Source organism: Schistocerca americana, chromosome 11 (genome assembly GCF_021461395.2).
Source record: "Schistocerca americana isolate TAMUIC-IGC-003095 chromosome 11, iqSchAmer2.1, whole genome shotgun sequence".
In the NCBI taxonomy this organism is placed as follows: domain Eukaryota; kingdom Metazoa; phylum Arthropoda; class Insecta; order Orthoptera; family Acrididae; genus Schistocerca; species Schistocerca americana.
Window position 1 is genome coordinate 112,249,456 of NC_060129.1, and position 27,832 is coordinate 112,277,287.

At 40.8% G+C, this 27,832-nt stretch overlaps 1 protein-coding gene across 2 annotated transcripts in view; it reads left to right on the top strand.

Annotated features, from left to right (window-relative positions):
• Positions 1-27,832, top strand: part of LOC124553975 — a 186,533-nt gene that overhangs the window by 31,262 nt on the left and 127,439 nt on the right. For both annotated transcript variants that reach the window (XM_047127999.1, XM_047128000.1), the window contains exons 4-5: positions 17,204-17,272; positions 26,586-26,654. In XM_047127999.1, the coding sequence (XP_046983955.1) occupies positions 17,204-17,272; positions 26,586-26,654 (138 nt within the window). The remainder of the gene's footprint in view (positions 1-17,203; positions 17,273-26,585; positions 26,655-27,832) is intronic.

A 27,832-nucleotide genomic window follows, 5' to 3' on the forward strand; every position in this document is an offset into this window, starting at 1 on the left:
TCCGTCCCGAGTTTCGACCACTGCATTTTCATACATTATCCAACAAAGTAAATACAAATTCCATATTGTTCATCTTCGAATGTAGCAGCATTTCAATGTACTACGAAAATCTGACTGGCAAGACTGTTTGGGACGTTTGTCAATATGGCCAACTGTACATTCTGAATTTTTTCCTACCTGTGAGAAGAGATGGTTGCTAATAGGAACTTTTATGAATTGTGAATCACATGCAGTATTCTCTTCACCATCAGATTAATATGAATATAAACATTTTGCCATGTATTCTTTCGTGTTTGCTGCTCTCTTATTTAAATCCTGTCTGCCTAATAAACTACGAAACTAGAGTGAGACAACAGCAAACGTGGAAGAATATACATATCGTGTCATGTTAATATTCGTATTATTCTTATGCCTAATAGTAATACAGTCAGAAATGAAGCACAGCAATTGACTAGAGTTTTAAATCTAAGATGACTCTAATTTCTGTGCAAAATGTAATGTACTAAAGAGGCATCTGCAAAGATTTTCAAACGGAGAAAAATTTTCACGAAACTCTCGTTCAGAATATCTTCTATCATACGCAGTCTATCATATGGTTCTTGATCATTATCAAAGAAAGCAGCGGTGTGAGCAACAACAAATAGCGGTCTCTTGCCATTGTTTTGCTAATGAGACGATTCCTCTCTCTCTCTCTCTCTCTCTCTCTCTCTCTCTCTCTCTCTCTCTCGGGCCGTAAACACTCATTATCAGAATGTGACAAACAGTGCATGACACAGTACAGTAATGCATTTTTAGCTTAGAGTGACGTAAACACCTATGACAAAGAGAACGGCACATATCAGATCAAAGCAAAATAAGCAATCGATTCAAACCAGATGAAGCACGCGAAAAGGAAGGGTACCCTTATAAATACGGATGGAGTGCCTGACGCATAGCAATGGCTACCTGGTAAAGCTTAACTGCTAACCTCACGACTCGAACCAAACTACTGTAGCTGTATCGTCATTCATTCGACCTAAATTGTGTCTCATATTACAATGGACCAACTTTGTTTCGCTTTGGAGGTATGGCCTAAAACTTTTCTCTCCCCTTCAATTTCGAGTCTCAAATTTCAGGTGCAGCTTAGATTCGGGATTTTTTTTTTTTTTTTTTTCCCCCTTTATTTCGAGTCTCATTTTTCAGGTGCGGCTTAGATTCGAGTGCGGCTTAGATTCGAGTAAATACGGTAGTTTTTATGTATCACATATTGACCGCGCCTAAAACTGCATGTAATAGCTAACCAAAAGGCCACTGCCTAGTGAAATCATTACAGAATAGGAACAGGAAGAGGCATACAGAGTCAATGCTCCTGTGCCTGTGCCCCCGGTTAATCCCCCCCACTGTCCCACCGTATGCGTTCGCAACAAATGAATTAAATTACGCAAGCTTTTAGTCGTGCATACATTGTTTCAGTTTAGCTCTCTGCTTACTTGTACACAGTTGAACGTGTTAACGATGTGTAGTGTATAACGTGTCGTGCGCCATACCACCCGAAAAAAAGAAATGTTGTTTCGTGGATAGCTGACCGTTCCGGAACATTTACATATGACAAAATTGTTTTATGTCGTCATGTTTGCGAGAAAAATATTTCGTGCAAAAAAAAGTTTCAGTTAGATCAGCATGTCCAGACAAATCTTCATATCGCAGGAATGCAGAAGAAAGTGCAATGGCAAAAACTTCTGACGACAGCAAATTGCAGTAGCAGGAACTTGTCCGAAGGTAACCAAAAAAGTCGATTTAACGTGGATCTGTGTGAAGCATTCATTGCAAGCAATATTCTGTTTCACAGACTTAAAAACTCTATCTTCAAAGGCTTCCTCCACAAATGTCGCTTAAATCAATATACCACACGAATCGACATTGCGTAAAAATTACATACCGACAATTTACGGAAATGTCCTGGAAGAAATATGCAGTGAACTCGAGGAAAGCATTATCTGCATTTCAGTTGACGTAACTACACACACTTGTGGCTGTTAGTGCAAATTTAATTTTTGATGCTGTAAAAGATGAGCCTCCTTCTTCCTTTTTAGTGGCCTGCAAAGAACTTGGAAAAGTAAATCATCCTATGATCGCCAGATTTGTGGATGCGGGTATTAGAAAAATATTTCCAGAATCTTCTGCAGATGAAAGGGTGTTTGTGTTAATTTTAGATGCTGCTCCCGATATGATCAAAACAGGAAGAGCCCTCCCGAGTACGTTATTCCAATTTGATTCACGTGACGTGCTTCGCTCATTGAGTACATCACCGTGTTGAAGTAGTACATTCCATGTTTGTGAATGTAAATAAACCAATGTCATTCACAAAGAAAGTGTTTCTAAAGGCTCCTGCTCGCATCAAGACCTACAAAGAAAAACTACCAAAGGTGCCTTTACCTCCCAAATCAGTCGCAACTCATTGGGGTATGTGGGTTGAAGCTGTGTTGTTTTACAGTGAAAATTTTGAGGCCATTAGAGGGTTAGTAAAGTAGTGCAGAGGCTTTGGCAGTTGCCAGTGCAAGGAAGGTTTTAATGATTCCGATATTAAAAAACACACATTGCTGTGATTAGCACTCATTTTCCCATACACCTGCAAGTATTGAAAAGCTTGAAACTCGAGGTTTGGCGTTGAATGAATCTATTCAGTTAATGAATAAAATTATTCTAGTGAGCTGCTCATTGCCAGAGATATTTCCAAGAAAACTTAAAGAAAAGTTTGAAAACATTTTGAACAATAACCCAGGCTTTGAACCCTTGTGCCAAATTGATAGTTTTATTAATGGGATGAGTGAACTTTTACCAGGAGCAATAAGTGCCAACATAGCGCCCAAATACTGCCCAGTTACCACAGTTGATGTAGAACAGTCGTTTTCAGCTTATAAAAATGTTTTGAGTGATCAAAGACACAGTCTTACTACCAAACATTTGGAACAGTACTTGGTTGTTTATGTTTACAGAAGTAGAAAAATGGAAAATAAATTATAAATGTACTTTGGTCCATTAGTATTAATTAAAAGTTAATGCTATTCAAAAAATTCATGATTGTATTTTGTTTTTTAAACAAAATATTACAGAGTTTTTGATCATGCCCCTCTGCTTGCAATATATCTCGAAGTTAATCCTGTACATATCGATTGTTTTGATGTGACTCACTCACATTGCACCCTCTTGTTACCGACAACAATAGTAAAGAATGAACAATTCTTGAAACACAGTATGCATCTCATTTTGCAATGCTTTAGAAAATAATCCCAGAAAGGCCCCCCTTCCTTACCTCTACCAGAAAGTATTCCAGGTGTGAATTTGAGATATAATGCACGCAGTAACTACCATGTTTTTTTTATTATTTGGTCTTGCATATTTCGACACTTTTCATGCATTTTTAAGCATTTTGCATTCATATTTTAAGGTTTTTATGATGCATATAATTTGGTCTCTAGTGATTACAAAGACACAAGTATAGCATTTTAGTGCAGTTTTAAAAAGATTGTAAGCTTATAATAAATTATAAATGTACTTTGGTCCATTAGTATTAATTAAAAGTTAATGCTATTCAAAAAATTCATGATTGTATTTTGTTTTTTAAACAAAATATTACATAGTTTTTGATCATGCCCCTCTGCTTGCAATATATCTCGAAGTTAATCCTGTACATATCGATTGTTTTGATGTGACTCACTCACATTGCACCCTCTTGTTACCGACAACAATAGTAAAGAATGAACAATTCTTGAAACACAGTATGCATCTCATTTTGCAATGCTTTAGAAAATAATCCCAGAAAGGCCCCCCTTCCTTACCTCTACCAGAAAGTATTCCAGGTGTGAATTTGAGATATAATGCACGCAGTAACTACCATGTTTTTTTTATTATTTGGTCTTGCATATTTCGACACTTTTCATGCATTTTTAAGCATTTTGCATTCATATTTTAAGGTTTTTATGATGCATATAATTTGGTCTCTAGTGATTACAAAGACACAAGTATAGCATTTTAGTGCAGTTTTAAAAAGATTGTAAGCTTTCATCAACCTGAAGGTGGGTTTGAACAGCACAGTCCTACTCAAGGCCATATACCATTGCCCTCCTCTGACCTTTTAACTCATTCAACTATTTGCTTATAGGGCTACCTACAGTTTAATGTCAACTCCAAACTGTGATGGAACTTGCCATTTTTCACAATAACAGATCTATCAGGAGGTGAAAGAAGTGATAAATGACAAATAGAAACCTGTAGCGACCTCAGCTCTTGCACCACTTCCCACCTATCTGTCGGCAATGTGGCGAACGACCGACAGTGGAAAGACGGTGTACTCCAGCAGTCAGTACCCCATTACCTGCCGTGGCGTGAGCATCAGTGTGTGTGCGGTTAATGGATGTGCATTACGTAAAATAGCAAGTGGGACTGTGGTATTACATGTGGTGTCAGTTGCTTATCTTGTTGCTGTGCTGACTAATAAAACATCATTATATCGAAGTGTAGTGTAATGTTTTAGTACCGTATTTACTCGAATCTAAGCCTCACTTTTTTTCCAGTTTTTGTAATCTAAAAAACCGCCTGCGGCTTAGAATCGAGTGCAATGTAAATGGAAGTTCTGAAAAATGTTGGTAGGTGCCGCCACAACTAACTACTGCCTTTGAATATAAGTACCACTATACAGGGATGCTTTGCAGGCACAAAGATAAATACTGGCACCAAAACCTCTGTGTCAGCAAATAAATTAAAAGAAAAGGTAGAAGAATGTATGCATTATGCCGTGTATTCTTTCGTGTTTGCTGCTATCTCATTTAAATCCTGTCTGCCTAATAAACTACGAAACTAGAGTGAGACAACAGCAAACGCGGAAGAATATACATATAATATCATGTTGATATTCGTATTATTCTTATGCTGAATAGTGATACAAAATGAAGCACGGCAACTGACTAGATTTTTAAATCTAAGATGACTCTAATATCTGTGCAAAATGTAATGTACTAAAGAGCGCCTGCAAAGATTTTCAAACGGAGAAAATTTTTCGCTAAACTCTCGTTTAGAACATCTTCTATCATACGCAGTCTATTATTTGGTTCTTGTTGATCATTATCAAAGAAAGCAGCAGTGTAAGTAAGAACAAATAGCAGTCTCTTGTCATTGTTTCGCCAATGAGACGATTCCTCTCTCTCTTTTTTTTTAAATTGTAAGCGGCGGTAGCGTGCACAAAAGAGAGCCATGCCGCGAGCGGCTACAGGTCTTAAACATTCATTATCAGGATGCGACAAACGGTGCATGACACAGTACAGTAATGAATTTTCAGCCTAGAGTGATGTAAACACCTATAACAAAGAGAACAGCACTTATCAGATCAAAGCAAAATAAGCAATCGATTCAAACCAGACGAAGCACAAGAAAAAGGAGGGGTACCCGTATAAATACGGACAGAGCGCCTGACACATAGCAATGGCTACTTTATAAATCTTAACTGTTAAGCTTCCGACTCGAACCAAACTACTGTAGCTGTATCTTCATCCTTTCAACCTAAATTGTGTCTCATGTTACAATGGGACCACTTTGTTTTGATTTGGAGGTGCGGTCTAAAACTTTTCTCTCCCCTTGAATTTCGAGTCTAAAATTTCAGATTTAGCTTAGATTCGGGAACATTTTTTTTCCTTGATTTCGAGTCTCATTTTTCAGGTGCGGCTTAGATTCGAGTAAATACGGCAGCTGCAAAGGTGTCTCTCATACTGGCATGCTCCCAGCTATATAATGTATTTACTTGAGTGTAAGACACCCCTGAATATAAAATGGCCCCCATTTTTTCTTTTTTTTCTTTTTTTTAAGAAAAAGAAAGAGGCTCTTTGATAAAAATTTATTTTTAACAGTGTCTGATTAATTAGAATTACAAACTGTTTTATTGACATAAAGTATCTGCCAAAAAGATAACCTTATAACTATTCTAAACTTTTGTCATTTATTGATTGTCTAAATTTTGGTAACACTTGGAGAAATAAAATTAAAAAAAAGAAATGGTTTACATTATTTTTTGGACAGTTTTCTTTTCTACCTTTTATGCTTACAAACCCTGTAGTGTGCTACCACTATTTTGAGTCATTACCATCATCATCCTAACAGCACAGCCATGAAATTTATACATTCATTGTCACAAACATATGGCTGTTTCTTCAGAATACATGGCTATTTCTGAGGTTGTTGTTATAGTGGAATTTGAGAACACAGCTGCTTTTTTCTGAATACATATCAGATGTCACCACTATCCTGACAGGATGTTTCAATGTCTCTTGCTTCCAAACATATCAACTCCCCCCCCCCCCCCCCCCCCTCCCCCCACTCTGTGTAGAACCAGCTGATATACCCTCCTTTTATTCTTGTCATATGTCATGGAGAGTGTTGACAACATTGCAGCAAGAAACACGTAAATACACAACTTGGCTATATCTAGGCTTTTACTGTCTCACGCAGAAATTAATACTATTGAATACCATTGTTGAGTATTTGTCCAATTTTGAAGTCAGTTCAATTCTGACTGCAAATGCATTTAGGCAAACTCCAGTTTAAACACAGTAGATGTTCATACCCTGAAGAGCCAAAGAAACTGGTATAGGGATGCATATCCAACAAATACGGACATTTGTAAACAGACAGAGTACGGCGCTGCAGTTGGCATTGCCCTTACAAGACAACAAATGTCTGGCGCAGTTGTTAGATCAGTTACTGCTGCTACAATGGCAGGTTATCGAGATTTAAATGAGTTTGAACGTGGTGTTACAGTTGGCGCATGAGTGATGGGACACAGCAACTCTGAGGTAGCGATGCAGTGTGGATTTTCCTGCACAATCATTTCACGAGTGTACCGTGAATAACAGAATCTGGTAAAACATCAAATCTCTGACATCGCAATAGCCTAAAAAGACCCTACAAGAACAGGACCAGCAACAACTGAAGAGAATCATTCAGTAAGACAGAAGTGCTACCTTTCCACAAATTGCTGCAGATTTCAGTGCTGGGCCATCAACAAATGCCAGTGTGTGAACCATTCAACGAAACATTATCGATATGAGCTTTCGGAGCCAAAGGCCCACTCGTGTACCCTTGATGACTGCATGACACAAAACTTTACGCCTTGCTTGGACCCGTCAACACCAACGTTGGACTTTTGATGACTGGAAACATGTTGCCTGGTCGGACGAGTCTCGTTTCAGGTTGTATCGAGCGATTGGACAACCTTATGAATCCACGGATCCTGCATGTTGGCAGGAGACTGTTTAAGCTCGTGGAGGCTCTGTAATGGTGTGGGGCATGTGCAGTTGGAGTGATACAGAACCCCTATTAAGTTGAGATACGACTGTGACAGGTGACACATACGTAAGTATCCTGTCTGAGCACCTGCATTCATTCATGACCATTGTGGATACCGACAGACTGGGCAATTCCAGCGGATCAATAGGAGACAATTCCAGCAGGATAATGCGACATCCAACATGCCTAGAATTGCTACAGAGTGGCTCCAGAAACAATCTTATGAGTTTAAACACTTCCGCCAGCCACCCCATGCATGATCATTATTGAGCGTATCATATCTGGGACACCTTGCAACATGCTATTCAGAAGAGCTCCACCCCTTCATACTCTTACGGATATATGGACAGCCCTGCAGGATTCATGGTATCAGTTCCCTCCAGTACTACTTCAGACATTAGTCGAGTCCATGCCATGTTGTGTTGCGACCCTTGTGTGTGCTTACACAATATTTGGCAGGTGTACTAGTTTCTTTGGCTACCCGCCAGGGTAGCCGAGAGCGCTAACGCACTGCTTCTTGAGCTCGGGTGGGCACACCGGCCCCGAATCGAATCTGCCCAGCAGATTAACGACAAGGGCCGATGTGCCGGCCAGCCTGGATGTGGTTTTTAGGCGGTTTTCCACATTTCGCTAGGTGAATACCGGGCTGGTCCCCATGTTCCGACTCAGTTACACGGTGCGCAGGCATCTGAACAAATTCGCACTATTCCATGGATTACACTCGGCGCAGACAGTCGGGGTACACTAATTCCGTCCCGGGGGGTACGGGGTGGTGGCAGTAAGGGCATCCGGCCACCCCTTAACCATGAACGTGCCAAATCCGATTAACGATGGCAGACCCTGCATAACTGCGGGACAAGGCTCAAGCGATAGATAGATAGATCAGTTTCTTTGGCTCTTCATTGTAGAAAGCCAAAGTATGTGGTATACATTCCCACGTCTAACAACACGATGAAATTTTCTGCAGGCTCATTGCTTTCCTCAGTGCAATCATCGTAGCTCACAGCCAAGCTGGTGTCACTGTTCTCCTTCGAAGCCTTCAGTAGTGCTAAGCTTGAGCGACTGTCAAAAACAGACTGCAGTATCTGCTAGTGTGCAGGTCATATGTAACAACACCAACTAATACATAAATAAAACATTGCAATTAAGATTCCATCCCACTCTCGAACTATTGCTCATCCCATGATCTACTGACATCCGTCACTGCTATCTCCACAACAGGTCTTGCCACTGTAATTTATTTTTGCTATAACAATTACAGTCTGTTTAATATGATGTACTTTCTTTCTTAACCATGTCGTTCTAGATTAATTTTACTCCTTGTTTCAACTGAATTTCACCATCATGTTCTACAGCTGATTAAAACCTGGTAATGTTTTTACACAGTATTGTAAAACATGAACAGTGGCCAAATTTATCATTTGCAACCTACGTAGTAAATCATTACAGTCTCTCATTACCAAATAAGATTTTGGTCTGGGTTCTGAATCAACTTGATTTTGGTCTGGGTTCTGAATCAACTTATGTTCTTTGAAGGACAAAAGTTTCTGTATTTGAATGTTACCTTTACTTAAAAAAATGACATTAATGTTTGTATACAGTACTTATACATGTATGAGAACATTTATTGCAAACCTGTTAAAATACAACAAAAGTTTGTAAGTTGATAGACTTTAATTCTATTTCCTCCTGTGCTTCACAAAACTGTCAAATGCTAATCAGTGCAATAGAATGTTGTGGCTAGTTCATAATTTCTTGCTTATCTCTTACACTTGCGCAGTGTTAGTCAGTGTCATGTGATAGTTCGAGTAACGTCGATGCTGTATCGAGCGCTTCGGTGTATCGGGAAGTCTTGAGCCTTTGGAATGTATCCTTTGCCAAGCCCTGCCCTTGACAATTATTTAAAATAAATCTGCTTATTACCTCAGTAACCAAAGCTTCATCTTTGTGATGACAGCTGTAAATGCAATAGGTGGGTAAATCAGTTATTATCCGCAAAGTAGTTATAAAATTTTATTGTAATCAAATACTAAACTTACAAGAACATCATTTTTTGACATAGTCTCCATGGGTTTTAATCCACTTGGTCCATTGTTGTACAAGCTTCCAGATACCCTCATAAAAGAAGGTTCTCGGTTGAGCTGCGAGCCAGGAATGCACTGCTTCTTTCACTGCTTTGTCCGAAGCAAATCAATGGCCCCTTAATGCCTGTTTGAGTGGACCAAACAAGTCATAGTCAGAAGGGGAAAGATCAGGACTATATTGAGTGTGATCCAGTACTTCACATTTGAGTTTCTGGAGCATTTCAGCAGTGTGGGTAGCAGTATGTGGATGGGCATTGTCGTGCAACAACGCAACATCTTTTGACAGCAATCCTCGGTGGTTGCTTCGAATTGCAGGCTTTAGGCTGGTGGTAAACATCTCACTGTAATGTACACTGTTTATTGTTGTGCCCCTTTCCCCATAATGTTCCAGTATTGGACCTTGTGCATCCCGAAAAACTGTAAGCATCAGTTTTTCTGCCGACGATTGGGTCTTGAACTTTTTCTTGCACAGCGAATTTGGATGGTTCCATTCCACACTTTGCCGTTTACTCTCTAGCTCGTAATGATGGATACACGTTTTGCCATCAGTAATGATCCTGTTTAAGAAGTTGTCCCCTTTGTTACCATAGCGATCCAAATGTTTTTAGTAAATGTTCAAGCACATTTGTTTATGCAGTTGTGTGTGTTGTTTTGGGACCCATCTTCCTCAAACTTTATGAAACCCAAGTCTGTTGTGGATGATTTCATATACAGAACCGTGACTAATTTGCAGACGATGTGCCACTTTGTCAATAGTTAATTGTCTGTCTGAGAGAATCATTTCACGTGAATGGTCAGTTGTTTCTTCGTTTGTGGCGGTAACGGTCATCCGGCTCTTTCATAGTGCGTAACACTTGTGCGACCATTTTGTAATTTTTCAATATATTCGGTAGACACTCCATTGCGGCAAAACACTGTTCCCGTACCATACCAAAAATCTTCGATGAGTTGTGGCCCTTGATACGCCTTCCGACCACAAGAAACTGTTCACTGAATGTTGTTCTTTTTTGGTGCAAATAGACAGCAGAGCAGCCACGATTAACAGCACTGCACCGATAATGAAACTAACCTAGCAGGTTGAAAATTGCAAAGATATAACAACAAATAAACAAAGCATGTGTCATCTACTTAAAACAGCATTACTACCAAAATAAACAAAAATATAAGTAAAGTGTTGATAATAATTGACTTAACCTTGTACAACCCCTGTGCACATTACTAAACAATGTGAAAGTGTTGGCACCACCACAGTAGTTTAATCTGCCAATGTAAGACCCTGTAGTTTTTGAATGACAAATTTGGGATAAAGCCTCTTATAATTATGTTAATACTCCAGATGATGCAGGGTTTTCAGTATGCTATCTGCTGATACATATTTCACCACGAGTGATCTGAAGATGATTGTTTAGTCGACTAAAATTAGTCATCACATTTTAATGTTTTATACTGTACAAGATCTAGACAATAATATAGTTTTTACTGACTTGAGCTATTAATGCATGCTGGGTCGAAACAGAAGCACAGTTCCCTCCCGTAATATGTTTCTGTTGTGGCTGGATGATGGTGGGTCGGGTGGTGTCGCTAAACGACTGCCGCGTCTGGGAGTGTGGTGGCTCATCAGTTTGCATGTGGGCCGCACTGTTTTGGAAGACTTCAGTGTTGAGGGCTGCAATGTGGCAGAAGCTCTGTGTCTAGTGGTAGCCTGCATTGAGGTAGGCTGGCTTGCACCAGGACGAGGACAGTGCTGTGTCTCCCCCTTTAATGTGCACGGTGAGTGTGCTAGTGTTTCGTCCCGTGAATGCGTTTTGGCCTCGGAAGGGTGGTTCTAGTGCTTTACGCAGTGGACCGTATCGGAGGAAAATGTGCTACGTCATTACCAGCTCTGTGAGAATGAAGCTAGCCTGTTTTCAGTGCCGTGTTGTTCCACTCGATCGCACGGCCTCCATTAGGTTTTGGAGATCTGTGAGGAGAGTAGAGTGGAGGGGTTCAGGTTGTTTGAAAAACTCTCCTGATAAATGCAGAGTTTGCTACATGGCATCTCCACTGGGGAGGCCTGCAGGTTGTCTTATAGAGACTGTGCAAGTCCTAATAGCAGTACCGGGAGGGCATAATCCGTGAATCCACTGTGTCTTTGAGGAAAGGTGTAGGTGCTCCACAGTGCCATTTACAGCTGCGTGACAGGGCGGAGCTCTCGTCAGGTGTATCTTGTACGAGTGGGCTATTCCACGAAAGATATCTGCCTCCCACTACCTATCCTGGTAGGAGGCAGCCGGAACGTGAAATCCGACCACCGGTGAAGGCACACGTCACGTTCTCGGCAGTTCGTGTCTCCACCAGGTGTACCTGTCGATCACTGTGAGACGGTACCGGTCGTTAAGTGCAGGTGGGAGCGGTCCTACCGAATCCAGCTGGACGTGTGAGAATCGTGCCTCCAGAATGTCAAAATTTTTTGGCAGAGCTCATACCTGCCATGTTACTTTGTACGTTTGGCAGTCAGTGCAGGTCCGAGTCCACGTACGGCAGTCCTTCCGTATGCCGGGCCGTGCAAAATGCTGTGAGCAAATTCACAGGTGGCTGAGCCCATGTAGAGAATGAAGAACGAAAACCCGTAGTTGTAGAAGAGTGGGTACGTACAGCTGCTGTTGGCCAGCAACACTGCAGTGGCATTCAGAGCTGTAAGGTGCACCTGGAAACCGACCAGCTACCAAACATCCAGGCACAGCAGCCACCTCGCAACACTAGTTGACTCGCCATCGTCCGGCCCCGACAGAAACGCATTATGGAAGGAAACTGTGGTTCTTTTTCAAGCCAGCAAATGTTCGTAGTTAAAAGTCCCTGTGGTAGTGTGGTGTAGTGACCTCAGCTCGCTGGTCACTCGACTATCCGTCGGCTACATCGCGAACGACCGGTGCTTGAAGACTGCAATCTCCAGCAGTTGTGTGGAGGGGGAGGGGGGATTGCCAGGTTCGGGTTCGATTTCCGGCCGGGTTAGAGATTGCATCTGCTTGGGGCCGGTCGTTGTCTCATCTTCGTCGTCACTGACACGCGAGTCGCCAGAGTGGCGTCGAATAAAAGGCCTCGTACTAGGCAGCCGGATGACCCCAATCGGGTCTCCCAGCCAGTGTTACCATTCAATCATTTCATTTCCCCCTCTTGATATCTTATTTCTTTTCTTTGTAGACTTCATCTCCTTAGCAGTATGGCCTGTGCTGGAAGTGCATTCCTGTTTATATGTTTCAAATAAACTCCCAAATAAAAGAAGCAACTCCTGTAAGATGTGCACAAATATTCCAGCTCGTACAACGTTGAAACGTCCCACAGTAATTGTCCGCAGCAACAACTCAGCTGGCGGATTGAGCTGTACAGATTGTGTGACAGTTCAGAGCCGACTGATTCCTTTCTCGGCGTTCAGTCCACAGTGCACTATTCTACGGAGTGCAGCCTGTCTCTGCGGCAGGGGTGCAGGTGCACGGAGTAATTGCCAAACCGGCAGGTGCTGCAAAGCGTGACTAAACTGCCAGTACTGTCTCATCTGGCAGAAACTCTGCACCCATCCTCATTTGATTACATGGACAGACAATACGAAATCTCTATACAGTATTAGTGTTCAAACTCACTAAACCAACTAATCAAAATTAATTACTCATTTTTCAGTCATCATTTGTTGGTACTAAAAGCATTGTGCAGTACATTACTGTGCCAGAGTGGTATGTTCACTAAAAGTTATATGCGAGTCAGAAACGTGGAACAGCAAAGGAACAGAAACCGTTTGTCCTGGAGCGAAAAGTGTTGAGGAAAATATTTGACCAGTCGTTTGACTGGAGGACACTGAAAAAAGAAAGGAACAAAAAGACAGGAAGTGGCAGAGCTGAACTCACAAGCTGACGTTGGCTGAAGGATGAAGAAAGGAACATTGATGTGGACAAGGCACCTAATTAGGACAGAAGAGGAAAGACTCCCATGAGTAGAATTCTCAGGATCCTTTTAGGGCAGACGGGGGTGAGGAAGGCACTGGATGAGGGGAAGGACACTGTCAAAAACGATACAGAGACACCAGGCTGGAGAAAAGGAGAATGGGCCGTGAAAGTCAGGAACAGAAATGAGTGGCGGAGGAATGTAGGGAATGTGTGTAGTCTCTCGAGACAAACTGGAAATTAGGTGGATGATAAAAATGTAATCTTAGTTTCTTAAAGACATTTGTTTACTCGTATTTGACTTTCAGATTTCCCACTGAAACACACACAGTAGTTATGTAACCTCCTATGATGTGAAGAATCAGTAAGCTATCTGCCAGATGCTGTGGATTTCAAGTCATCTTGTTAATCTCTCTTAATATCTTGTTAACCAATTAAGTTATTCAAAAAGGGTATTCACTGCACTCAAGAGCTCAAGCATCCCCATCTGGCAATAGTAAGTAGAAACATTAAAGTGTTCTGGTTCAAATGAATTGAAGTATGTAAGGAATTAGCTTCCTGCAAAATTGAACTGACTCTAAACTGCCAAGGTTTCATCAGCCATCCTTTTGGAAGCCTTAATGATTTTTTTCAGTTGAAGAGCTACATATCCTCCTGGACGCCACTGGAAATTTGATGTGAGGGGGGTGCTCATTTTGAGAGGTGTGTGCTGACTTAATTCATATCAGCTGCCTGATGAAAGATTCATCTGAATAAGCCTGTAGAAAATAATCATGTTTCTTTCTTTTATTATTATGAAAGGACCCACGTCACAGCATTAAAGCGACAACATTATTTAAAAAAAAAAATATTTAAAATTTATTTGCTGCTAGCCCCTAGTTTGTAGCCTAGATAATAATTCTGGTTATACGTATCAATCCGATACACAACATTAAATATCTGTTGCTGTGTGAGTTATTTTGGTGGTCATTTGGGGAAAGAAGTATTTTATTGAGGTCAATAGTTTTCAACATATGTGTGATAATTTTGAAGCCTTTTCTGGCTGGGAAATCTCAAGAGTTTCAAAACTAGTTACCATATCTCAGGCCCTGTTCATTATAATGAAAAGCTTTTCTAGATATTGAGTGAACCTGCAGCAATCTCTACCTAACATGAAATTCAGATGAATTTTGTAGGAGATAGAAACTTCAAATTGACTTTTTCCCACCACAAAGATCATGTGGCAGTTGCTTCCATACAATACTTGCAGCACCAGTGTCACAATTTTGGATCTACAACACTGGATGCCAACTAATTGAAATCCAACAACAGTGACCTCAAACTAGCCTAATAAAATGTCCAGTTTAAATATGAAACAAAATTTCAAGCATTGTTATTTCCAGTAGTGACAGTGAAATGTTGCTGTGGGAACGTACAGTGAGAAAAGGAGTCTGTATTCATTATCAGGTTCAGGTGCAAAATTTGGAGAGTTTTAGCTGCCTCATGTATTCAGCACTCCACATCTCGACCCAGCTGTCTGTATTTGACAGAGAGCCTTCTGGTGTGAGGAAGAAGACTCAGTAGAAGTGGTGAAGATGAATCGGACAAAATTGAACACATAGGATCATTGTAATGCAACTAACGTGTGTTTGCTCGAGGTCTGTAACAAAGAAAGAGAGCCCAAATAATTAACATTCCGTACACAATTATTGCAGATTTCAGACCCATTCCTAATGACTGATTCACTGTTGAATTTACTCGTGATGTTATCTATTTCATTTTGCTTTCATCCAAACCTCAAATTCATATTAATCCTATATTCAAAATTCAGGATGACGGAAGGATGCAATAGATTCCTGATCTACTGAGGAACAGTTTTCCAGAATCCGATTTTGGATGCGGTGATTTTTAGTTGGTCCAGTTATTTCCTAGAGGTGCAGTTGACTGTTGGTGCTAAGGCAAGGGTGGACTGTCTGGATTGAAACACATTGTCTGTTCTCCAAATCTCATAAGGGAGTCTTCGGCCACTGCTCTTTTCAGGAGAGCGGAAAGGTTAATGGGACATGTCCTGTGTCATCGAGGACCACCAGTTTGGTAATGGATGCAAGTGTGGAGGGTAAGAATTGTAGAGGGAAACCTAGGTGTAACTACGAGAAGCAGGTCCGAAAAGATATAGATTGTGGTTGTTGTGCATGAAAAAGAGGCTTGCTCAGGATACACCAATGTGGGAGGCTGCTTATCTGTTGCGAAGCCATCGTACGGCAATCGTGTGAACCGGTACTGAGGACGTTATGTCACCAGTTGTCAGATGTGTGATGCTTTTACCACAACATGTTTGGGACTGTGCTACCTAATTATCGAGTGCTATAAAACAAGGAAACCAGTCAAAAATTATTGTATTGCCCTGTAATGTAACATACCGTAAAGCTTCTATGCCATTAGGCATCATAAGCAGTAAAATCCAGCAGCAAATGTGCATTGTCATACATAAAACACTTTGTAGAATATCTCATATTGGTGTGTTACACTCTCGTGGCACAGTTTTCATGTGAAATTGGAAGACAGTAGTATCTGAGGGCCTTTCTTGGGCCCAATTTAGCGATGTCTCCTCAGCAAACAGCCACCGATTTATTCGAATCGGCGGCATTAGGTTTAATGTTTTGAGTTGTCTTCCATATGGATGCACACAATGAAATGTAGGTGTAGTACTTGTTTTTGGAACTTTTAGAACTTTTAATGTTCATAAATTTTTTGATAGACAGTAGCATTGTTGGGTGCTCTGACATATGCTTTGCAGGACAGTGCTATTTTTGGTAGGTGACAGTGGCAGCTTTAGTTCATCAACTGTGCCTTGAGAATATAACATGCTTAACATGAGATATTCTAGGAAGAGTTTTATGTTTGGCAGTGCATGTTTGCTGCTGCCTTTTGCTATTGATGATGATGCCTAATGGCACAGGAGCTCAGAGGTATATTACACTATGGGCCGTGTAGTGGTTAAATAGAAAAAAAAATGGGAGAAGAGAGACCGTGAAAAAGGGAAAGAATGAAAAGCAAATCGGACTTTGTATTACAGAAAAGCTATCGGACTTCGTTATTCGGAAAAGCTATTGTTGGGGTGGTCCTTGTGGCGTTTTTGAGCAAAAGTTAAACCAATTTTCACTACAAAAGTTATTGAAAAGAAACAGAGAATAACAGAATGTAACTGACAGGGGGAAGTGGCGTAGACGAGAGATCATCCTTTACCAGATTAACTTATCTTCTTTCGGGCGGCGTCCACGTCTTCAAAAATCTCCTTCATTTCAGCGTGAAAAAATCTGCTCCGAAATCTTGCAATAGTCCAGGGACCACTAATTTATACCAATTAAAATCATCTTGATACTATATGCAATTTAATTCACTTTGCTACTTCCATCCAACGAATTTCTTAATAACTTCCACAATATCTACACATTACAATCAGATCAAGATTAGCCATTAAGTTTTTACGTCAGCATCCGATCACGCCTGCCTTAAGCTACGGCTATCAAGAGACAATTGAAACGGAATAAAAAAACAAAAAAAAGTTAACAATTTTGGTATTTTCTCTCTGCCATCGAGCGCTCATACCGCTGCGACGGGATATTTTTTATCTGAGGGAACGAGTGTAGCGCGGCGAAATTCAAAGCCCCGCTACATCCGTTATAAATATTTTTGAATGGGTCACTACGTATAGTGTTGCAATTTATCGATATATGTGTTGTGGTAAAAATAAGACACATTTGACCACTAGTGGTGTAACATTGTCAGTACCATAGGGGACCGGCGTGAAACAAAAGCCTTTCGAATGAAGACCGCAACAACATACAGTTGATATTGATGAAGTTATAATAAGTGGCAGATTATTGACTGATTTTTTTTTTCTGTTTGCAGATACGCGACCAATTAGAGGAAGTAGTGCCTCTCTCACCGGTCCAGGTATTTCTCAAAGAAGAAGAGAGTGTAAGTATTTCTGAAATATTGACTTTCATCTGCACTCTGACCCAATGAGATAACTATTAATTGTGTGTCCATTGCCTATAGCAGAGAAGGCCTGTGGATGCAGTTTCTTATCTACTACAGTTGATAGTTTTTGAATTTGAGAATACACATTATAATGAGTCACAGTTGTACTTTGCATAAATGTAGAGGTAGGCTAACTTGCTAGCTATGTGAAGCTCTTTGCAAATGTTGCCATTGTGTACAGGGATTTTATATTGTTAGGAAATTATTGTTAAATGTAGTGAGTCTTGAAGATGATATTCATATTGTTCAAGGACTGACAAATGATGTAGTGTAAATGGTAAATAAAGTGAAAGGGTATCATTGCTCATTGACTAGAATCGAACACACCTGTCGTGAGGTACAATTAAGTGTGTGTGTTGCTTTTTACTATGATATTGTGTCATATTTTAGGTATGGCATATATTTGCATACAGCCTGTTGCTCCCGTGAGCTGTGTGTTATTAGTTCTTTTTGTGGTTTCTACATACATGTGCAAGGTATTTTGTATGCACTTGCTTTGTCATGTGGCAAGTGTTGTTCCCTTGCAGCCTTGAAATATTTGTACATCTTTTATGTTGGCTTACACTGCATGTCTTCTTCATATTCTGCTGATGCGACCTGTGATTGTTTGTAAGAATTGGAGCAATACCACTCTTTCATCAGTAACTTTAAGGATGTATTTCCCTATTTGTGTCTCCAGGGGATTAGCAATTTCTTTTGAAAGTAACTCAGTACTTGAATGACCAAGCTTCTTTGTTCCCTCATGTACCGTGGTTCGCAGATTGTTTCAGCATGGTGGCCAAGTGTGTTAATTGCTACTCTGTTCTGCTAGGGACAGTGATTGGAGATTTTGTGACGGTATCTATCTGTGTGAGTGGGCTGTCTGTAGACTTTGTGCCCTAAAGTTCTATTAGGTTTTGCACTGGGGCCAGGGAAATACCATATTCGTTTCTCCAATACTGTGGTTGTATCGAGATCTGATTGTTACTATATTAGGATGTACAGAGACCGTAAGAATTGAAAAGCACAAAAACAGCTTTAACAGAACGCAAGAAGGGCTGAAAATCACGCAAGTTATGTGGGCCGTAGTGCTAATAAAGCAAACTGCACTAATCATCTATATCTACATAAATACTCCACAAGCCACAGTACTGTGCATGGCAGAGGATACACTGTATGACTATTAGTTATTTCCTTTCCTGTTCCACTCGCAGACAGACCAAAGGAAAAAGATGACTGTCTATATGCCGCTGTATGAGCCCTAATCTCTCACATCTTATCTTTTGTGGTCCTTACACAGAATGTACTCTGACGGCAGTAGGATCATTCTGCAGTCAGCCTCAAATGCTGGCTCTAAAAATTCTCAGTAGTGCTTCTCAAAAAGAATATCATCTTCCATCCAGTGATTGCCATTTGATTTCCTGAAGCATTCCCGTAATACTTGGGTGTTGTTCGGACCTACCGGTAACAAATCTAGCACCCTACCCCTGAATTGCTTTGATGTCATCCTTCACCTGGACCTGGTACAGATCCCAAACACTCGAGCAATACTCAAGAATAGGTTGCACTAGTACCTTATATGTTGCCTCCTGTACAGTTGGACCACACTTTCCTAAAATTTTCCCAATAAATTGTAGATGACCATTTTGCGTTCCCTATCACAACCTTCACATGCTCATTCCCTTGCCATTTCATATTGCTTTGCAGTGCTGCACCTAGATGTTTAAATGATGTGACTGTATCAAGCAGGAAACTACTAATGCGGTCTCCGAATATTATGGATATGTTTTTCCTACTCATCCCCATTAACTTGTATTTCTCTACATTTAGAGCTAGCTGCCATTCATCACATCAACTAGAAATTTTGCATAAGTCATTTTGCGTAAGTCACACAATGACGACACCTTCCCATACACCGCAGTATAATCAGGAAACAGCCGCAGACTTCTGCTTACCCCGTCCGCCAGATGGTTTATGTATATAGAAAATTACAGCAGCCCTATTACACTTCCCTGGAGCACTCCTGATGATACCCTTGTCTCTGATGAATACTCACTGTCAAGAACAATATACTGGGTTCTGTTACTTAAAAAAGTCTCCAAGCCACTCGCATGTTGGAAATCTATTCCATGTGCTCATACCTTTCTTAATAGTCTGCAGTGGGGTACTGTGCCAGATGCTTTTTGGAAATATGGAATCTATCTGTTGCCCTTCATCCATAGTTTGTGGGATATGACATGAGCAAAGGGCAAGCTGAGTTTTGCTTCCTATAACTGTTCTGGTTTGTGGACATAGCTTTTTGGTCTCTAGGAAATTTATTATATTCTAACTCAAAATATGTTCTAGAATTCTACAGCAAACCAATGTTAAGGATATTATTCTGTAAATTTGTGGCTCTGTTCTTTATCCTTTTTATATACTGGAGTCACTTGTGCTTTGTTACAGTCACTTGGAACTTTGTGCAGAGCAGGAGATTCATGATAAATGCAAGCTTAGTAAGGGGCCAGTGTCCTAGAGTAGTTTTTGTAAAACCAAATTGGGATTCCATGCGGACTTCGTAACTTAACTCATTTGCAACTCGTTCAGTTGGTTTCTTCACCACTACAGGCTCCATAACGTATCTTATGTAGCAGTCGGGCAACATCACAAACCAACTGTAGTGTGGCTGCACCTAAACAGTTATACTTGCTGAGCATGTTTAATTTCAAAACTGATATCCAAACCTCTATAGCCTCTGATGAAGTCTGCAGCACAAGGAGGCAAAACATTGGCCACAGAAATATGCCTCAGGTCTCAGGCTAATGCCCAGAAAACGTAATTCGTCGAGGTCGCATACTGTCACTTTTTGGTGGGACTTAGCCGGAAGAGTTATACTGGCTGGTGTAGCGTGATTAGACTGCAAGGAAAGGAGTCTGTATTCCTATATTACAAGCAAGTTCAAAAACTGGAGTTTGAGACTCCTCATCTGTCCAGTGCTCCATGTCTACACGCACCTGCCTCTGTATCTAGTGGTCTTCTGGCTCGTAAGGAGAGGTCCCCAGCAGTGGCATTAACTTTCTGAAACCGTCTGTACGGTGATGTGGATTAAGGTCCCAAGTATCACACCCTGCAGCCATTCACTCTGGTGGGTTCTCATTTGCGAGTAATCGAGAAAAAAAGTTTTGAATTTCACATGATGCTCTACAGATTTAAAACAACATACAGACTGGTTGCATAACCAAATGGTTAAGGTACTGTCCTTCCATGCTAAAGGTTGTGGGTTTAAGTCTCTTTTGTTTTTCCAGATGCTTTGAAACTTTTTATTTTTAAATCTTTATCAAAATGACTGATTATAATTTTTACTCAATTATTTGGTTTGAAAGTATCTTTTTTTATTTCTGTTCCTTTGTTACGTCATATTAGTCATTGTATTAACTTCATTATTTGCTTTCGTTTTTTGTCCTTTCAGTCTTTTTCCACTAGGAATTTCTGTTCGTGTGATTTTGATTATTGTTCTGTATTAACTGTGATTTAATTTCTTCCATTTTATAATCTCATATTTGTGTGTGTGTGTGTGTGTGTGTGTGTGTGTGTGTGTGTGTGTGTGTGGGGCGCGTCACCCACCACAGCAGTACAAGTTTATATGCCATCTAGCTCTGCAAAGAATGATGAAATCGAAAAGAATTTTTGATGCGTCAAAGAAAATCCAGGACGGAATAATGATAATATTATGAAAAGGATAGATTGCTACTCATCATGTAGCAGAGATGTTGAGTCACAGACGGGCACAACAAAAAGACTACTCAACACATAAGCTTTAGGCCAGAAGGCCGCCTTCTGAAATGGACAACACTCTCTCTCTCTCTCTCTCTCTCTCTCTCTCTCTCTCTCTCTCTCTCTCTCCCTCTCTCTCTTCGTGCTGTGTGTCTCACGAGCTGCATGGAATGGGGCACGCACCTGTTTGGTTGAATTTGGCTCATGCCGGGTTGCTGAAAGTGAGTGATGCCATATCAAGTTGGAAAGGACGTAAGCTGCTCATTCAGTTTTGCCACACAGGTGCCGTGCTCTACTGTTTAATGTAGCCGAGTCTCAGTCTCCCTCAACAATACAGTCCTCCATTACCAAACTGCTGATTTTTTGGTGCCCTTGGGGTGTGTCATGCTGATAAATCCCTTCCTTTAGTCAAATTCTGCCATCAATTTCTTTCCTCCTTAACTCAGTTCTGTGCCTTCTCATTACTTATTTGAGCTATTCATTTAATCTTCTGCATTATCAGTAGCACCACATTTCAGAAGATATTGTCATCTTGAAACTTACTGGCAGATTAAAAATGTGGGCCGGACCAAGACTCCAACTCGTGACCTTTGCCTTTCGCGGGCAAGTGCTCTACCATCTCAGCTACCCAAGCACGACTCACGCCACGTCCTCACAGCTTCACTTCTACCAGCACCTCGTCTCCTACCTTCCAAACTTTACAGAAGCTCTCCTGTGAACCTTGCAGAACTAGCACTCCTGAAAGAAAGGATATTGCGGAGACATGGCTTAGCCACAGCCTAGGGGATGTTTCCAGAATGAGATTTTCACTCTGCAGCAGAGTGTGTGCTAATATGAAACTTATTGGCAGATTAAAAACTGATGAGTAGCAATCTATCCTTTTCGTAATATTATCATTATTCCGTCCTGGATTTTCTTTGATGCATCAAAAATTCTTTTCGATTTCATCATTCTTTGCAGAGCTAGTTGGCATATAAACTTGTACTGCTGTGGTGGGTGACGTGCCCCCCCCCCCCCCCCCCCTCCCCACACACGCACGCACGCATTGGGTCCGGAGGAAAGGTACCTGCTTTGAGGAGTGATAGTTTTAGTGATTTTGAACAAAAAAGTCCTACAAACATGTGTCGTGTTCTTAAAAGTTTCCAAAGAAATTGATTAAAACAGTGGGGAACAGGACACATACATGTGATAGTAAATGAAGCATAGTGATCTAGTAATTTGTTTAGTTGTGTATGTTGGTTTAAGAGCAAAGTCTACAAGCACAGAGTGGATGTAAAGGAGGAACTTCTCACTTGCATCTTACATGAGTGTGCTCAAATAAAGGACTATGTGAATAAGCTTAGATCAGAAACACAACAGCTGTCTACAAGAGCTACAAAAATCATCGCAGTTGGTGACGGTCTTTTGATCATCTTTTGTGAGGAAGTACACACAGTTAAGCAAAACACTAGAACATAATGTATCATTTAGTATCAGCTGCATTTGTCCTGTTCCCCTTTGCTTTTCTTAGTTTCCTCAGAAACTGTTAAGAACAGGACATATGTTCATATGACATTTTTGTTGTAATTTCAGATATGAGCTAGAGAAAGTTTTGGGACCCTTGCAGTTCGTCTTGTATATTAATTACCTGGAAGACAGTAGTAATTGTAACTTTAGATTTTTTGTGGCTAATGCAGTTGTATATAAACCCCCCATGAACCATGGACCTTGCAGTTGGTGGGTAGGCTTGCGTGCCTCAGCGATACAGATGGCCGTACCATAGGTGCAGCCACAACGGAGGGGTATCTGTTGAGAGTCCAGACAAACATTTGGTTCCTGAAGAGGGGCAGCAGACTTTTCAGTAGTTGCAGGGGCAACAGTCTGGATGATTGACTGATCTGGCCTTGTAACACTAACCAAAATGGCCTTGCTGTGCTGGTACTGCGAACGGCTGAAAGCAAGAGGAAACTACGGCCATAATTTTTCCCGATGGCATGCAGCTTTACTGTATGGTTAAATGATGATGGCGTCCTCTTGGGTAAAATATTCCAGAGGTAAAATAGTCCCCCAATCGGATCTCCGGGCGAGGACTACTCAAGAGGACGTCGTTAATCAGGAGAAAGAAAACTGGCGTTCTACGGATCGGAGCATGGAATGTCAGATCCCTTAATCGGGCAGGTAGGTTAGAAAATTTAAAAAGGGAAATGGATAGGTTAAAGTTAGATATAGTAGGAATTAGTGAAGTTTGGTGGCAGGAGGAACAAGACTTTTGGTCAGGTGAATACCAGGTTATAAATACAAAATCAAATAGGGGTAATGTAGGAGTAGGTTTAATAATGAATAAAAAATTAGGAGTGCGGGTAAGCTACTACAAACAGCATAGTGAACTCATTATTGTGGCCAAGACAGACACGAAGCCCATACCTACTACAGTAGTACAAGTTAATATGCCATCTAGCTCTGCAGATGATGAAGAAATTGATGAAATGTATGATGAGATAAAAGAAATTATTCAGGTAGTGAAGGGAGACGAAAATTTAATAATCATGGGTGACTGGAATTCGAGAGTAGGAAAAGGAAGAGAAGGAAATGTAGTATGTGAATATGGATTGGGGCTAAGAAATGAAAGAGGAAGCCGCCTGGTAGAATTTTGCACAGAGCGTAACTTAATCATAGCTAACACTTGGTTCAAGAATCGTGAAAGAAAGTTGTATACATGGAAGAATGCTGGAGATACTAGAAGGTATCAGATTATGTAATGGTAAGTCAGAGATTCAGGAACCAGGTTATAAATTGTAAGACTTTTCCAGGGGCAGATGTGGACTCTTACCACAATCTATTGGTTATGAACTGTAGATTAAAACTGAAGAAACTGCAAAAAGGTGGAAATTTAAGAAGATAGGACCTGGATAAACTGACTAAACCAGAGGTCGTACAGAGTTTCAGGCAGAGCATAAGGGAACAATTGACAGGAATGGGGGAAAGAAATACAGTAGAAGAAGAATGGGTAGCTCTGAGGGATGAAGTAGTGAAGGCAGCAGAGGATCAAGTAAGTAAAGAGACAAGGGCTAGTAGAAATCCTTGGGTAACAGAAGAAATATTGAATTTAATTGATGAAAGGAGAAAATATAAAAATGCAGTAAATGAATATAAACGTCTCAAAAATGAGAGTGACACAAAGTGCAAAATGGCTAAGCAGGGATGGCTAGAGGACAAATGTAAGGATGTAGAGGCTTATCTCACAAGTGGTAAGATAGATACTGCCTACAGGAAAATTAAAGAGACCTTTGGAGAAAAGAGAACCACTTGTATGAATATCAAGAGCTCAGATGGAAACCCAGTTCTCAGCAAAGAAGGGAAAGCAGAAAGGTGGTAGGAGTGTATAGAGGGTCTATGTACTTGAGGACAATATTATGGAAATGCAAGAGGATGTAGATGAAGATGATGTAGATGGGAGATATGATACTGATGAAGAGTTTGACAGAGCACTGAGAGACCTGAGTCGAAACAAGGCTCTGTGAGTAGACAACATTCCATTAGAACTACTGACGGCCTTGGGAGAGCCAGTACTGACAAAACTCTACCATTTGGTGAGCAAGATGTATGAAACAGGCGAAATGCCCTCAGACTTCAAGAAAAATATAATAATTTCCATCCCAAAGAAAGCAGGTGTTGACAGATGTGAAAATTACCGAACTGTCAGTTTAATAAGCCACTGTTGCAAAATACTAACACGAATTCTTTACAGATGAATGGAAAAACTGATAGAAGCCGACCTCGGGGAAGATCAGTTTGGATTCCGTAGAAATGTTGGAACATGTGAGACAATACTGACCTTACGACTTATCTTAAAAGAAAGAGTAAGGAAAGGGAAACCTATGTTTCTAGCATTTGTAGACTTAGAGAAAGCTTTTGACAATGTTGACTGGAATACTCTGTTTCAAATTCTAATGGTGGCAGGGGTAAAATACAGGGAACGAAAGGCTACTTACAATTTGTACAGAAACCAGATGGCAGTTATAAGAGTCGAGGGGCATGAAAGGGAAGCAGTTGTTGGGAAGGGATTGAGGCAGGGTTGTAGCCTATCCCTAATGTTATTCAATCTCTATATTGAGCAATCAGTAAACAAAACAAAATAAAAAATCTGGGTAGGAATTAAAATCCATGGAGAAGAAATAAATACTTCGAGGGTCACCGATGACATTGTAATTCTGTCTGAGACAGCTACAGACCTGGAAGAGCAGTTGAACGGAATGGACAGTGTCTTAAAAGGAGGATATAAGATGAAAATCAACAAAAGCAAAACGAGGATAATGGAATGTAGTTGAATTAAGTTGGGTGATGCTGCGGGAATTAGATTAGGAAATGAGACACTTATAGTAGTAAAGGAGTTTTGCTATTTGGGGAGCAAAGTAACTGATGATGGTCGAAGTAGAGAAGACATAAAATGTAGACTGGCAATGGCAACGAAAGCGTTTCTGAAGAAGAGAAATTTGTTAACATCGAGTATAGATTTAAGTGTCAGGACGTCATTTCTGAAAGTGTTTGTATGGAGTGTAGCCACGTATGGAAGTGAAACATGGACGATAAATAGTTTAGACAAGAAGAGAATAGAAGCTTTCGAAATGTGGTGCTACAGAAGAATGCTGAAGATTAGATGGGTAGATCACATAACTAATTAGGAGGTATTGAATAGAATTGGGGAGAAGAGGAGTTTGTGGCACAACTTGACAAGAAGAAGGGACAGGTTGGTAGGACATGTTGTGAGGCATCAGGGGATGACCAATTTAGTATTGGAGGGCAGCATGGAGGGTATAAATCATAGAGGGAGACCAAGAGATGAATACACTAAGCAGATTCAGAAGGATGTAGGTTGCAGTAGGTACTGGGAGATGAAGCAGCTTGCACAGGATAGAGTAGCGTGGGGAGCTGCATCAAACCAGTCTCAGGACTGAAGACCACAACAATAACAACAACATATAATGAAGTCACAAATATTGTTTGATATTACATACAGTTGTACTGCGGTCCATAAGCATTGTCATGGTACCAACTTGAATGCTTTTTGGAAGTTTAGAAATAATCTGTTCAGCTGTGTGGCCCAATCTGTGGCTCTCACAATGTCATAAGAAAAGAATGAAAGTTGGGCTTTTCACTGCTGATCCTTCTGGAATCCGAGCTGGTTGGCACAGAGTAAGTAATTCTGTTAGCTCAGCCATTGTAATGCTATGAGACCTAATGTAGGGTAAGTTCACATTACTCTGTTGTGGAGTTGGTCTGGTTCCCAAACCACAAATGGGGTCTGCTTAGCAGCACTGTCACGCATGCTCCTGTCAAAATTGTGTACAGTTAGTACCTATTGTGCATTGGTAGGACTGAGGGTGTTGCTCAATGTGTAATTGCATAGGTTGCCTAACTTGGCTTTTTTTTAATTTTAGTTGTGATGGAGCTCACTTTTGTTTGGATTAAAGTTAATGCTAACTATATAGTCACTTTTAATAGTTAGTGTACAGAAATACAGGTTTAATTCTTTTTTCAGGCGTATTGTAAGGCAGAAGAGCCTGTGCTGGTTTCACTTGTCCCAGTGCTTCCCAAAGAAGAACACGTGGTAAGTTTTTTTATTAAGACATTTGCATTTGGTGATGAACTGGCTTAAGTGGAGACAATAATGAACCCATGATGTATCGTAGAAGATATATTGAAGCATACATTTTAGACGGATATGTAAGTCTCCGACACTGTTGACTGGAATATATATTTAATATTTATATTTATATTTAATATATCAACAAAATTAATCAATATTTGTAAATATAATGTAATTGAATAGATAAAAAAATCTACTCACCAAGTGCCGGCAGGAGAAAACACGTACAAAGAGATTGAAATTTGCAAGCTTTCAGACCCAGTGGCTCATTCTGCTGACAGAAGTGTTGAAGGGGATGGAAAGAGGGGTGAAGGAAAAGGTCTGGTGAGCTTTAGGCACTGGAGAGGAGGAGCCACTGAATTGGAACGCTTGCAGATTTCAATACGTTTATATTTGTTTTCTCCTGCTGCCACTGCTCAGAATGCACTATTTGGAATTCTTAAGTTGTCACTCATGAAATACAGGGAGCCAAAAGATATCTGTAACTTGTACAGAAACAGGACTTCAGTTGTAAGAAGCAAATTGCTGCAGTGCACCTACCACGGAGTGCTGGCGGCCCAGTGTCTGCAGCTGCACAAACCACGGCAGGGCCGAGAAGTCGGCAAGTAGTTGTGTCGGAGGGCGTTGCCGGTGGCTGCACCAAAACGTCACTCGCTGCAAGCTGTTAGCATTTGCGTGAGCCGATTGAGACTGTGTTCTACTTCTGTGACCCAACAGAGCAGCCAATTGAAAAGCTGTGGTATTCTGCACACTGAGGATTTAAGCTCACGCTAGTGTTGCAGAAGGCAGGGACATCGCTAGTCTGGAACCGCTGAATTCACCACAGCCGCTGCTGCCTTTGCTGTCCACCGCCACTCACAACTGAGATGTCGCACGCCATAGGACCGGCCTCTGCCAGCTTGGCGTGTCTGGACTTTGTCATCGTTTCAGTGCTGGCAGTTAGGAATATTAACGTGTTCATTACTCATTCTCAGTGCGGACTTCGTGTTCACAAGTGTGCTCTGCGGTAGCTTGTCAGAACTTTACTTTTTGTTCTTCTAGTTCTATTGTCCAGCAGGGGACTCGATTATTTGTTTTCCAGTTATTGACATTTTGAGAGACTGTATTGTTTACTACAGTGTGCAGTAACAGCTCTTCTT